At 41.2% G+C, this 14,356-nt stretch overlaps 1 protein-coding gene across 14 annotated transcripts in view; it reads right to left on the reverse strand.

Moving 5' to 3' along the window:
* Positions 1 to 14,356, reverse strand: part of MEF2C (myocyte enhancer factor 2C) — a 140,829-nt gene that overhangs the window by 32,747 nt on the left and 93,726 nt on the right. For 10 of the 14 annotated variants that reach the window (XM_064438886.1, XM_064438884.1, XM_064438895.1 and 7 more), the window contains one exon: positions 5,570 to 5,713. In XM_064438886.1, the coding sequence (XP_064294956.1) occupies positions 5,570 to 5,713 (144 nt within the window). Of the gene's footprint in view, positions 1 to 5,370; positions 5,509 to 5,569; positions 5,714 to 14,356 lie in introns of all 14 variants that reach the window. The other 4 variants (XM_064438892.1, XM_064438894.1, XM_064438889.1 and 1 more) reach the window with 2 other exon arrangements.

A 14,356-nucleotide genomic window follows, 5' to 3' on the forward strand; every position in this document is an offset into this window, starting at 1 on the left:
AAATTATGGTTATCCCTTAAGTTTTCTTTTGTGTCCTCTCCCCTTTCTAGGGGCAGACATAATTTTACTCTAAATATAGAGGAATCCTTTTGCTTAACTGCTGAAACACACAGCAAGATTTTAGTTCAGGGTATGATGCGATGGATACATTACACAAATGCCTTGGGACTTATTTCAAGGTGTTAATTTAGCTCTGAAACCTTCCGCACTGCCTGTGGCCTGGGTTTGTTGAGAGGTGGCCATAGCGTAACGGCCAGGACTGGGCAGGCCACCTCCTGGCACTGCTCCCCAGCCAGGGCTGCACGCTGGGACTCGCTTCCCTTTGCTGAGAAGCTGAAGTGCACCCCAAGGACCATATTTTCCACAGAGTTGATGGGTTTAAGTAGAGGTGGGAGGGGGAGGAGAGGTGCCTTGGGAAGCTATGTGTTCAGTGGGTAAGGAGCAAAACTACACATGCTGCTGGGTCTGTGTAGGGATCCTGAAACACTGATGTTTGTGCCTCACAAATAGAAAAAATAGAATAAATGATTACATGATGAAAAATGTAATTGCTAAAGTATGTTTTTATTTCTTTCAGGAGCAAGCTTTTTCTTTGCCTGCAGATGTTTTTACAGTTGAAGTCCAGTTCATTAGCTGCATGTGTGGCTTGTCTTTCAAAGGAAAATTTACGAAGTACATCACACAAGGAGTACCAGTGTATGCCACGACTGAGGTCTAGTGTCCTTGGAAACAGGTTCACACAGCACAGCCTGAAAGATTTTATCAGCCTGAAGGTATGCTTTGAAGCAAGACATTCTCTTCACTGGCCACAGAAGGACCCAAGAGGTTCCCAAATCCCATGTAAGTCAGAAGTGCATGGCTGCTCCTGGAGCTCAAAGCCAGCTGCTGCTGCTGGTTTCTGCCTTTTCAAAAGGTTTTAGCCAGTGAATTCACATGAAGACAGATGTCTTAGCTCCACCTCCAGCCTGATGTGAGACATGAATAAGCCAACATGGAGTCTCTTGTTATCGCAGTGTTCAGGGCTGTGGTGGAGATCTCTCTGCCTGGTGGCTTCGAGCACAGGATCCTTCCTGCTCGAGTACCCACCCATGTCTGACCAACCATCTCCCACTGGGGAGGACTTTGCACAGTGTCTTCTTCACCTGTATCATGAGATCTGTGAAACCTGCCCTCCAAGCCTGGGTAGACAGCTGATGACACCAATATTGTCTCTATTTTCTCAATTTATTTTCCTAATCCCAACCTCTGTTGAGCTGACTAAACTAAAACACGGGTACAAATGTAAATCTGAAGGCCCTGCCAATCCTCAACAGGCTCATCCACTTTCATTATTATGCCTTGTATTTCTTCCATGTACAAACCAAACCCTGCAGTTTTTGCTGCAGTCTTTTCCCTACATTAGTACGGCACAAAAGAGCTCCAGTCTTGGTTGCTCTTGTGGCTGCCAGTCTCACTAGTCATCACTGAAACGCATAAACACTGCTGAAACAGATACTTAGCTTTCCTTTTGTCATTAAAAAAAAATTTTTTTTTTTAAACTAGTCAAGCAAATTATTTTCTTGATTTCTGTAGTAATTGTTTCATTTTCACCATTTTACGTAATGGTCTGGCTATACTGGATATACCATTTTACCTGCCTGGATATACTTATATCGATTTACAGAGCACTTCATAGGCAATTCTACCAGGGCAAAGTCAGTTTACGTTCTGATTTGCAGAACAATACACACTGTATCTGGGATATGGTAGTTTTTATTTCTTCTCCTCTGTAGTGAAAGGTTAGAGAGAGAAGTTTGTCTCTAAGCCTCTAGCTACAGTTTTGCTCTGGCTGCCCGAATTTTGTTACAGGCTTATATGTCCTTCACCAAGAACTGCAAACTACTGCAGATTCCCTGGTCATTCTTGGTGGTAAGTCACGGGGCGTATCTATTCCAGCTAGGCCTGATGGACATTAAAGCTTATGATGCACTTGCGTAATATCTATATTAGTAAATTAAACTTGCCTAGGAACTGAGGCCATCTGAGGCCACAGAGCAGCCCATGTCCATACTATTAAGCTTTCTCAACCTCAAAAACATCATGACTACATATAAACTGACAATTGGGAATTGTTCCTGGCCTGAGCTAACTACCAAACAGAGCTAAGAAATTGTCTGGGAGAGCGTTATTTGGCAGGTGCCAAAAGCATGCCTGGGACTGTTCAAACAGCGCAGGGCCGAGATAAGCACCTCCCGCTGCCTCGGTACGTTCCTTGCCATTTGCTAATTTACTAACATGGACGTAGCCTTACGCTAACATGTGTGCAGCTTGCCACATTTTGCCTTTTCTTCATGTCTCTGTCTTTTCTCCTTGGGACACAATCGCCCAAGAGGGCAGATGGCTCACCTGAGAGGAAACCGTCAGTGTACAGCACACGCTGCGGCAGATGCGCGCTCCACGAGCTGTGGTCTGTTGTGCAAAGCAAAGTGTTGGGGACTGAAAACCCTTGGAAATCAATGGACCAAACATTCTGTGTTAAATATTGTTTTTATCCTTCCCATGTTCAACCAGGCCTTCATTTATTTAGAGACAGAGATACTTATAGCTCCCTTCTAGTGGACTATTTCTGTCTCCTCTGCTTTCATCACTCTTATGAATACTACAAATAAATGTCTAATTATTATCAGATGTTTTAGAACAATATAAATACTTATCCCCAGAAAATTATCTGAGGAAACATTATTGGCTTTAGCTGTTAGGAGCAAAAGCCAATTTTGTTTTCATTTGGCAGCAGCTTTATTCTATTACAAGACCAGGCACTGGCACTGCATTGTTTTATATATTTTCTAAGCAGTGGTTTAATGACTTGACTTGGTGACTTTTTGGTCAATTTTGCTTTCTTCCCCCCAACTTTCTTGGCTACTTCTGATGATCACAAGTAAATGAATATAACTTCCCTGACTTCCCTGAGGTTTTACTGATTTGTACAGCTAAGGATATTATGGTATATAATGTATTACATATATGTTAAAATATTTAATATTTACAAATTTCCATTTTGTACTTGCTTTGGGCTCCATCTTGCCCGTTACATCTTGGCTTATGCCAAAAGAAGGAGCCCCTGTTGCATTAGGGGAGAACACCTACTGATTCTTCTTTTGTGGTTAGCAGCTTGATGGAGCACACACACCTTGAGCTCTGCGTGTGAAGTATTCAAAGAAGGGATATCCTGTCCTACATTAAAAGAAATGCTGCATTTTGCAGTTTTGTATTTCTGAAGCATCTCTGAAGTAATTTCACAAAAAGATAATACGTTGCACCTTGTAACATCCCCGCAAGGTAGGAAGCGACATTATACCCAAAATACAGCTCAGGACACCAAGTTAATCATGAAGTTAATAGCTGAAGTAGGACTATATTTGATGTCAAAAGGTTAAATTTAATGAAAGCAACCAGAGGGAAAATCCATTAATTTTTGGGAGGACAAAAGTGCTGTGCCATGTTTAGATTAACTGCATTGTTTCAATTCCTAGAACTTCCCTCATTTTGTAGAAAAGACAATTTTTCCCCAAGGCTTACGGAGGTAACGAAAGTTATGAAACTCACTACCACAGGAATGAGCTTTTTTCCAAGGGTTTTTTTAATGTCTTAAGATTTCAAGTGGTTATAATGTGTTGGTTTTTTTGAACAAAAACAGGTAGCATGAGAGAAACAGAGGATTTGAAGGACCACTCCCAACATATTTTTTAAGGTGGAAAAATAGCTTGGTTAAATACTATCTGATTGAGAAATATGTCACTTTGATTTGAACAAGCCGAAGGTCATCCTTAAAAGAGGAAAGGAATGGCAATTGGTAAGATTTTGATGTGGAAAAGGGTTAGCATTCCAGTTTATAACAGTCACCCTAAATGTTGCAGTCATGACTTGTCAAACTGTTTTCCAGCCTGAGAAACCAAAATCACAGTGACAACTTTAGAGCTTCTTTTTTCCTGAGAAAAACAGCTGTCCAGAAGAAGAAAATAAACAGGGAGGTAAAAAAAGATGGAATATTTACATATTCCTCTCTAATATTTTATATTCACATCGGGCATCCTTAACCAGCCATTCCAAATGCTAATTCATCAAATTTGGTACCATTCTGGTCTCTGAGAAAATCTTTTATTATTTACATTTTTTTTTGCAAAAATACATTGTCCAAGATGTGAGAAATTCTTCAAATTTTAGTTACCCTGAGTGAAAAATCTTTCTGCTGAGAATTACTGGAAAGAACACTTATACTGCATGAGACTCAACCTGAGCATCCTTAAGAGGTATCCTCAGCTGAGGTATCAGATTTTGTACACACAATTGACGAGCACTGCAGAAGAGCCTTTGTTCATTCTGGGTATACAGACATCCTTTTTGGCAGCTAACCATACAACCATGTGGGAATGAGGAATGAACACATCCAAATGATCTCCTTTAGAAGCAAGCAGTTACCTATGCAAATTCAGATGCTTCTTTGGACCTGGGCAAATCTTTGGTTTGCTACTTTCTCTTCCACACACATTTGGAAGAAGGGCCAAATATGATGTCCAAACCTCCACATTCTTTTTCTCGGCTTTATACATGTAATATTAAACATAATGACAAAGTATTCTCCCCTTGTACGTCTTGTGCAAACAAAATAGCACATGCAGAGTTATTTCTCTTAGATATCTGGCAAGGCATATGACTGATGGTTAGAAATTTTGACTTGGTTAAAACAAAATTTAGCTCATGTTAAAGCATTAAAGAAATGCTGATGAGGTCAAAGCAAATTCTCTGATAAAGCTGTAAAATCACCCCAACACACAAACATGTCTGAATCCTACCATTAGGCTCTCATGCAGTCTGTTTCTCTGCAGCGAGCGAGTAGCTGTAACCCTTCAGTGCTGCAACTGAGTTTAGCAGGGACACTTGAGAACTGAAGTGACACGCACAGAATGCACTAATAACGATATATAAAGGAATTTCAGTTCTACATTGTTTTTTCTATATCACCACAGAACATATTCTGTGGGTTTGTTAGCCTGTCCACAAAGAAAGATTTCCATCATTATTTTTTAGATATAATTTGGGCGAGTGGTGTGGTAAAACAGTTCTGTAAATCAAGTGAATATAATGTATATATGTATATTTCACTTCCTTCTGTAGGTTTCACCTATAGTAGGCTTTGTCTGTGTGTCAGAGGTAGTGTTGGAAGGAAAATATGGTGTGTGAAATTTTCTGACCACAGTGTTTAATTATATATTGGGCTATTAAAGCCTGTTTCCAGCTGAAATCTTTTCCTTAAGAAGCCAGAACTGAAAGGGTTATGGTTTGTTACTGCAGCAGTTATCAGCAGACAGCCATCTAACCTTTGGTACTTACAGGTATTTTATGGCTCTTGATCATATTATCAAATTCTTCATTAATTTTTTTGTATTTTTCTTCAGTGCGTGGGGTGAGAGCGTAAGAGGAGTCAGGATCGGGGCTTTCACAACCTTTGTTTTCTTTCTTGTTCAATGCCTGCCAGGTTCAGAGAAATATCAAAAAGTAAAAAAAATGAAAGGGAGCTCAGAGTACTTACACATAATCTTTGCCTGCTGATCATTAGATCAATATCTTCATTAATTTTTCTGTACTTGTCCTCAGACTCAGGGCTGTGACCTACTGAATCGTCTGCATCGGGGTCTGGACTGTCACAGCCATTAAGTCCTTTCTTTCTCAACGTCTGAAATACATAATTTGGAAAGTTCAATCCTTGACACAGGCTGCAAGAAAGACTCAGCAGTGTTACAATCACACAAACTGCCCAGCAGTGCCAGGTTTTACATTATTCTTTAAGGAAAGAAAGTGACGAGAGATCCACCACGGTGATGCTGTAGGTCTCCAGTTAACGAGTGGCCAGAGAGGACCATACAGACCTCTTTCTTCTGAAACTGGAATCAATAAAGAACGAAGCTGGCAAAGTGCCTGTGCTAGTACCCTCCCTCCCACCATATCCGACAGCATTAAAGGGTTAAGATACCCACCCAGAATGCAATTTATTTTAACATATTTATCCGTTTGATATGAATAAATGTTAAAAGCAAAAGATGCATACTGTTTACAGTGGAATACCCTGGTGTTTCCCTTTTCTCTAAAGAAATATACAGGAGGAAGAAATGAAGAAAAAACTGCAAAAAAAGTAGTAATTCATGTTCTTCACAGAAGAAGAAGGAGGAGTACCTAAACTGAATTATTCCTTTGAATTGGATGTAAGGGATGACATTAGCAACGACCTGCCATTCTTAAGTGTATGCTTTTGATAGGACAAGGGGGAGGACAGAGTTGCTAATGTGGCTGTGAAATACCGATTAAGAGCTTCTAGACACGGTGTTTACTTTTTATTGACTCCAGTTACAGTGCTACAAATGCACAGTGCTGAAGCTTAATGTACAGGAAAAGCACTGCTAAAACAGATGCTTAGTGACAAGTCAAAACAGATGAATTTCAGGTTCAGCAGCTCAAATCAATCCTCACCAAGGTAAATAACGGGGATGAAAATGCTTAAAAACAGAATGAGATCAGTATCAAACAATTCAGAATGGTTGCCTGGTCTCAGATAGGTTTTAACTGATCTATCTCAACTGAGCACCAAAGAATAGTCATTGGCTTCATTAAGAGAAAAGAATATGAGAAACAAGTCTTTGTGGACCCACGAACTACAAGCAATAGTACAGAAAGTCAATATTTGTAGGACTTCTCAAATGTAGCTTTAAGATTTTCTCAATCAAAAACTCTTCAGAGTCCATTTGGCTATTACTACTCAATTAGACAGCTTGCAGTTAATTCTGAGTTGAAACCTGGCTAAGCAATCTCAATTACAACATACGGATCACATAGCACTCTTGTGTGGTCAAGTGGCTACGCTTGTGCTGTGTATTAGTGTGGGATGCTCTAACTGGTTTCTTTCTGCCTTCTCAGAATGGCTGCCCCTCATCTGAACCTCTTGTTCCTTTTGGAAAAGTACATTTCCTAATTATTTTCTTTATGGCAATGACCAATTTACCACAGTTAAAGCCCTCAAGTAATACAATGTCATACCTTGGTTCTGTACTATTGTATTTATTTATTATAAATTAGACTTCATGGTCTGCACTTTACCTGAGACTTAAGAACAGGGGCCTCCTGTTCCTGCAAAAGCTATAAAGCTGTTCTCCTTGTGGAGACACAGTCCCTGAACCTCACATTTTCATTAAGCCAGCAAAGTGATGTGACCTGCCCTAAGAGATCTGAGCCTTCCGAAGTCATGTTGTGGACCAATGAAACAGATTTAGGCAACTGTGGAAGTCTGGCTCAATGTAGGTCGTCTTCTTCAAACTTTGTATCTAATCCGTCTAATCCCATGAGCTACTATTGGCACACAGTCAAAATTATAAATCCACGAGAATCAAACACTAAGAAGCTAAAACAACCTGAATGATTACCTGCATGTCTCCACTCCCCCTTATCTCCATTTTATCTTTTAAACGTTAACTATCAGAACAGACATGGTCATGTATGATTTCTCCTGCTACTAGTTTGAAACAAGCCAATTATAAAGAGGGCTTTTGCAACCAGCTATTGTTCGATAGATTTAATAGATACAATATGTTATATTAGAAGTGAAATTTCTCTTTTACATCTGAATAACTAATCTCAACTCATGTTCTTCTCTTCATGCAAGTACAAAACAGTTGTCCTCTGAATACATAAAACATTCTGGTTTCAAGATCCATTGGATCAAGCTGTCCAGACATAAAACCCAGATCATCACTCTTGGGACCTTTTCATCTGAGTCACTGATGGAGTCCTGCTGATTCATATGGAGTCTCTGAGGAGTAACGCTGATGTGAGCTGGACTGGAGGGCAACCTCCACTCCAGGCTCTGAGATGACAGTCCAGCTCCTCTATTTACAAACAGCAATGACCTCTTTTTTTTTTTTTCCCCCCAGAGGTCAACACAGCTGCAACTGAATAGGTATAGGTGGAGAAGAGAGATGCACAACTCTCATCCTAACAGACAACCCAGACGAAGAGCAATATGAAAAGACAAGAGGGAGAATGTTTCGCAGCCTCTTTGAACCTTTTCCTCTCCCATCATTCTGAAATCCTTGTCTGCTGCGTTCACAAGATGGTGTCTGGGTGAAAGAAGATGCACCTTGTCCTCAGCACACTCACAATTCCCTAAAGCTCTGTGACCGTCTACTTAGCCCTCATGTGACACAGTCACTTCTGTGGTTTGTAGAGGTTCAGGAATGCATTGCCATCTTTCAGATGCCCAGTGGAGGAACGTCTTGCAGCACCCTCCAAAAAGAGACCAAAATCCCTCCTAACATAGTGATGTTTTTATTTTAATACATATTCATTTTTTAATTTTTGTATCCTTAGAAATCAGGTTGCTGCCACACCAGGAGAAGAAGCAATCTCTATTTTCACCAGAAAAGCCAAAGACCAAATTTAATACAATTATGTTGGTATTCTACCCAAAATTAGCTTTAGCTCTAAAGAGTAGAGGCAAACCTTTCCCTTAGCAAAACACATAAAGCCAGTGTGTTTGGCTGGTACCTCGGCTGACAAGGCTAATCAAGCTCACTAGCGTAGTGAACCTCTTCCCCTCCCTCCCCTCCCGCCAGAAAAAAAAAAAAGAAAAAAAAGAAAAAAAAGACCATCCTTCAATGAGTTGGGGTAAGGTTAGGCAACAGAAATTTCCACAATTTCCAAGTGTGCTGCAGTTAGAGGCACAGTTCCTGGCTTTGCGAGTGCTGGAACTAATGCCTGGTTCCTAGTAAATTGCATTTTGGGGTAAAGTGCAATATCTAGAGAAGCTTTCCTGTGGCTGTGTCTCTTGGGGCTTCTCTTGCCCCCTACCCCTCTTTCTGCTGATTCTTTGTTGCTTCTATATGTAAGGACTCATGTTGCACCACTGCCTTCAGCTGGGAGTCTTTCTGGGAGTAATTTCAGGTTCTCTTTTTCTGCACACGAATGTATAATTTTCATGAAACTTGTTGGAATTTCATTGCCTGTAAGACCCCCTCCCTTTGCACCAGATTTGCTTGGCATTGAACAAAAAAATGAAGGAATTATAAGGAAAAAGGCAGAGGGACTGATAGACTGCACGGGCACATGAACACACACTCATGTAACGAGTCCTCCTCTGGAGAGGAGAGCAGGCTGAAGGTGACATACTTATCCTCTGCATAAAGGTACTGAGGTATTGGGGACAAACATAATGATCTGGAACATCCTGGCATTCCCTCTCTCTTCTCAACATGCAGGCTACAGTTCTGCCTGTTCTATTGCCTTGTGTGTTACTTTAGTCTCCTCCGCATCATCACTTAACACGTTATCCCTCTCATAAATCTCCTTTATTGTTGTGCTTCAACACAACACAAGTTGGTTCAGCATAGCTAAAAGCGTCACTGACCAATATCTAACTGATCCATCCTTATTCACAAGCTCTCTGGACTCCATGTCAATTTTTCCTCTCTCCTCTGCTCTGTGTCACCTCTTAAAAGCAGAGGCTGATTCTGGACATCGGAGAAGACTGGAGTCATTAAGAAGACCAACTGGGTTTCAGCAGGCTAGTGTCTTTGACCCAGTCTTGCAGTGATTTAGAAACCATTCTTCTTACCAAGCTGTCATAGCCTCTTGCAAACCCTGGAAAATAGCCAGACCTATCGCATTCTCCTGGAGATTAGCTAGTTTCCAAAGATTCAATGACTATTCAGGGAATTTTTAAGAGGATAAAATTACACAATTGTATAGTGTATTGCATTCTAGAGAACCCCAAGCCAAATTTCGGTTATTTTTAAAGAAAATAAGCCATTTTTGAACTACGGAAGCTCTACTTCTTCCAAGCAATTAAGCAAGTAATTATATTGGACTCCAATAACCTCAAATCAGCCAAGGCATTTGGAAAACAAAATGGTTAAAGGAAAACAACCTTTGGCTGAAATCTCATATGCCAGCAATTTAGCCTAAATCCTGCTCTATAAATCTCGGAGGAGAAGTGCTGACTTAGTGACATACTGGCTGCTGTAAAATGAAGTATAAACAACTATTTACTTTCATTTCATGCAAAATTTATCATCACTACAAAAGCACAAAAGAAAATATAGCACTACCAGCCAGATCTGATTTTATCAAGGCAATGGAAATCATCGCAATTTGAAGGCTTTTGAGAAGGAAAAGCCTCTCATTTTCCTAATCCAGTCTCTCTTTCTGCAGTATTATCCTCTTCTTTTAGCATTTCTTTAACAGGAAGAGTGGAGCAGGTTAGAAATTCAATATTTTTTTTTCATCCTATCCTTTAGTTTGCTCATCTTTGTAGACGGGTATCTCCTTTCTTCCTAAGAGGTTCATCTGCTGTGGAACTGCTCCCCGCAGCACTCCAGGGCTTGAGAAGCCACAGATGTCTGGGCTTGGAGATGCTCACAGTATAACTGCCAAATTAAAAAGATCAGGACACCTGATAAGGTCCCCAAAAGGTCCAGACCAGCCCACTCTGTCTATTCGATTTCAACATCCCTGCAACAAAGACCTAACTATTGCAAGGCTAAACACTGTCTTCACTTGTGTAATGAAAAGTGTGATCTCACTGGCTCTTCATCTGTAATCAAAATTTACAGTATGGAAAAATTCAGAATTACAGGTCTACTTCTACAAATTCCCATATCTGCTATGTTGTCCAGAAGCCACCACAATGATCTCTAACTGATAACCCCACTAGCAACCATGACAATCCACAGAGTTGTAATTTGGCAAATTATATTCCACTGTCAGAAGACAAAAACCACAAGTGCCCTTCATTTTCCACTATCACTTTCTTTCCTGTATCTGCATGGGATAAATCTTTCAGCCACAAATGAAAAATGGTTTGGTCTCAGTTTTGCTCACTGGAGACACATATCTACGTGGCAAGGCGGACAATAGCCAATTACAAAGGAATGATACGCTATTGTGTTCAACTGCTTTATTATTTATAGACATTCCAAAGAACCCAGACAAATTTATGGAGGTCCCCAAAAAAGCACAGAAAATATTTAAATCACGGGCCTGATTAATTTAGGTGTCAGATTGCTCCCTGTGCAAAAGAAACTTTAAAGTTAGAAAGTGTTGAGTGAAGACAACCTTCACTCTCTTCTCTTGCATGGTTATATAATGATGAAATTTTATGATGAAATTGCATGATACAATGTATGGTGCAATCAAGTAATGAAAGGTTCTAGTGAAATAAAAAACAGAAAGAGGAAGAGATATGTTGCCATGGGAACCATCCATCTGAATTCCCTGATTTCTGTGTAACTAAAATCTCAAATTTTATGTTCCATTAATACAGAGTTCTTAGATTTTTACATATAATAATGAACATAAACTAGCATGCTGGTACTAATGTACTTTAATTGCATGTTTAGGAGATTCAGATAAAACATTATCATACTTACTGTTATCTAACAAGCTCCAGACAAAAAAAAAAATGTGTACCAGTAACACAGAAAAATGGAATATTTCTTACCTCTTTTGTATAAATCATAAAATGCTTTTGTGGTTTACACTCTTTTTGAAATAAGCTACAGGGCTTATGTAATAGCTGAACTTCTATAACCACATGTTAACCTTTTTGTTACTATTTTATTTTTACCGAAGTTTCGAAGAAAAAAAAATTTCCATTGTCTGGTCCTGTACGTGTGTCTTCAAATGAAAAAAAAACATAAGTGTGCTTTTCACAACAATACACCAAACCCTCTGCTTGGATTTGCCTCTCATTTTTGCATGCCACGTGAACATTCTCTCCTCCTTCAAGTACCTTTTCTAATCACACCTCTTGTGAAACCAAACAATGCCGACACCCTTTGCCGGTAACATCTGCTTCTCTTTGCTTACGAATGATCGACTGGCGTGTTATGAATGTTTAGACGTGCATGCTGCAAGCTCATCAGGACACAAGTTTTCTACCTGCTTTCAGAGTTCAGCCTATTCTCTTCCACTCGTGCCCCTGACATGTGCCAAGCCATTTCTACAGTATTTTGTAACATCTGTATAAAACCAAATTAATCCACGTGGGCACTGGGACAGTGGGGGTTTTTGCTTCTTTGCTCCCCAGAGCTGTGCTCTGTAATCTGGGCACGGGGGAGCTTTGCAAGGCAGTGCACCCGGTGCAGCCCCTGAGGCAGGGCGACGCGCAGCCCCCCGGAGATGCAGTCTGTTCGCTCTGACCTTGCAGTCTGTAGCACACCGGTTGGCCTCACCACATCTCCTGCTGCCTCTCTGCAGCGCGACTCCTGCATCTGCATGAGAGAGCACAGCCTGCCGTCCGGCTGCTGCGCGCCTGGGTCACCCCTCCGGAGAGATGGGGAGGCTGGAGGTGCGGACATGGCAGGGGTCTGCTCTCTAAAAGAAACCAAGCACGATCCCTTTCTTTAATGTTCAGTCTTACCCACTCACCAGCGCTTTTCTATTTAGTATTGACTTCAATCACACAGGGCAAAAAGTTGCTTTTGCAGCTTTATAAAGCTGAAACACAGGGCTTTACGCAGGGCTTTATACAGGGCTTTATAAATATAAATAGAAGAAGGATATGTCTGATTCAGAGATCTCATAGCAGCTAATCTAAACTGTGTATCTTCCTGGATTTTCTCAGAAAGAAACAAAAGCAAATCACATGAGGACTCCAGCATTAAAGCTTTGAATTAAAATTTCTGTTAATTCATGCAACTAAGCTCACACCCTCCTACGTTCACAATTATTTCACGGGACACGCAGACTTCTGTCCACTGATGTACTTGTAAACTGTTTTTTCTCAAAGAATTTAGATGTGAGTAATTCCTGAGGTTCTAAGTAAGGATATTTCCTCATCCTTTAGGCTTTTCCCATCCGTCGTCGCGGCGCATAAGGTCTGAAAACCCCACAAATCCCCCTGGGCAGCTGACGTAGGATTCCTACGCCAACCCTCAATGGAGAGGATCGCGTTTCCCCGGCCTTGACAGAGGAGACGGGCGGCAGCACCCGCTGAGCCCAGCCGGCCGGGAATCCACGGGGGGAGCGGAGCATCAAGTGACCGGCGGCGCTGCCCGGCGCGATGCGGCCACGTCCCGGCGGGGAGCGGGTCCCCGGCCCCGGCTGCAGCAATGCCACGCATCCCTGCCATCCGCACCTGTCAGCGCCGGCACCTGCTGCCCCATGGCCATAGATGGCTGTCCCCAGGGCTGCGGCGCTGATTGGGGATGCTCCGCTCGCGGCCCCGCCGGCCGACCGCTTTGGGTTTGGGTTTTTTTTGGTTTTTCTTTGCCCGTGCTGCTGTCACACTTCTCGGCTTTCATGTGGTCACAGCCTGCAGGAACCCAGCAGCATTTGCGCTTACAGATATATATATGTACATAAATACATGTGCATATACATCTCTACGTATATTTATATATACGTGTGTGCACCCTCTACCAGATCACTTCCCAGCACCTTTTTGTTCAAATCTAGAGGGATTGTTTTAGAAGTTTTCACGCATAAGCACGACCAGCCTCCGTTTGCTAAGATGCAGTATAATACTGGCTTAATATTGCTGGTGTGTTGGATTAGCGGAGATAAAAAAAGGATGTGCTTTTCCAGACAAGACTGGCATTTCCTAAATAATGAATTCACGAGTGAGATTAATTGGAGGTGTTAAGATTAGTGACATAAATGCAATGCTGACCTAGTTGTGATTACAGCTTTTGATAAAATCACCTCTACAAATATGTGAGATTTAAAGAGAAAAAAAAAAACCAGCCTTGGACAAACAAAATGCCATTCAAGCGTTAGCAAAAATTTATTCTACTGTCAAATGCACTCTTTACATGCAAAGACTGTGTTAAAATGAGACTTCTGTGCAGCTGTTTTTTTAAACCTGTACTATGAAAGGACAGTCAAATTCTGCTCTGTTGTGCTAAAAAAACCTGACAACTTTCCGGAGACTGGCTGTCAGTTCTTCATGCACAAAATTAGCAGATTATTTACTTAGATCAGAGGTATTTTCAGGATATTTGTGTTTTAGGGGTGGAATAGTTGTCGCTGCTCTTTGAGCGCCCCAGTGATTATAACCCCTTACTAAGGGTGCAAAGACCTGTCACAGGCACTGTTTTTGAGTATTGGAAATACAGAAGACATAGGTAAGGGCAGAAAAAACTTCAGCTTGCTCTCCTGTTCTTCCCAGCACTCTTTACACATGCTGCCCTCCCCGTAAATGTGTGCCTTCTCCTGTGGAATGAAGGTTAGCACCACAGCCTAGTGGCAAATACCTCGTTCTCCATCCTCTATATTGGAAGGCGGATGTACACAAAATAGACTTCCACTATTTCTCAAGGCTCAATATTTGTGG

This window comes from Phalacrocorax carbo, chromosome Z (assembly GCF_963921805.1).
Source record: "Phalacrocorax carbo chromosome Z, bPhaCar2.1, whole genome shotgun sequence".
NCBI classification, from domain to species: domain Eukaryota; kingdom Metazoa; phylum Chordata; class Aves; order Suliformes; family Phalacrocoracidae; genus Phalacrocorax; species Phalacrocorax carbo.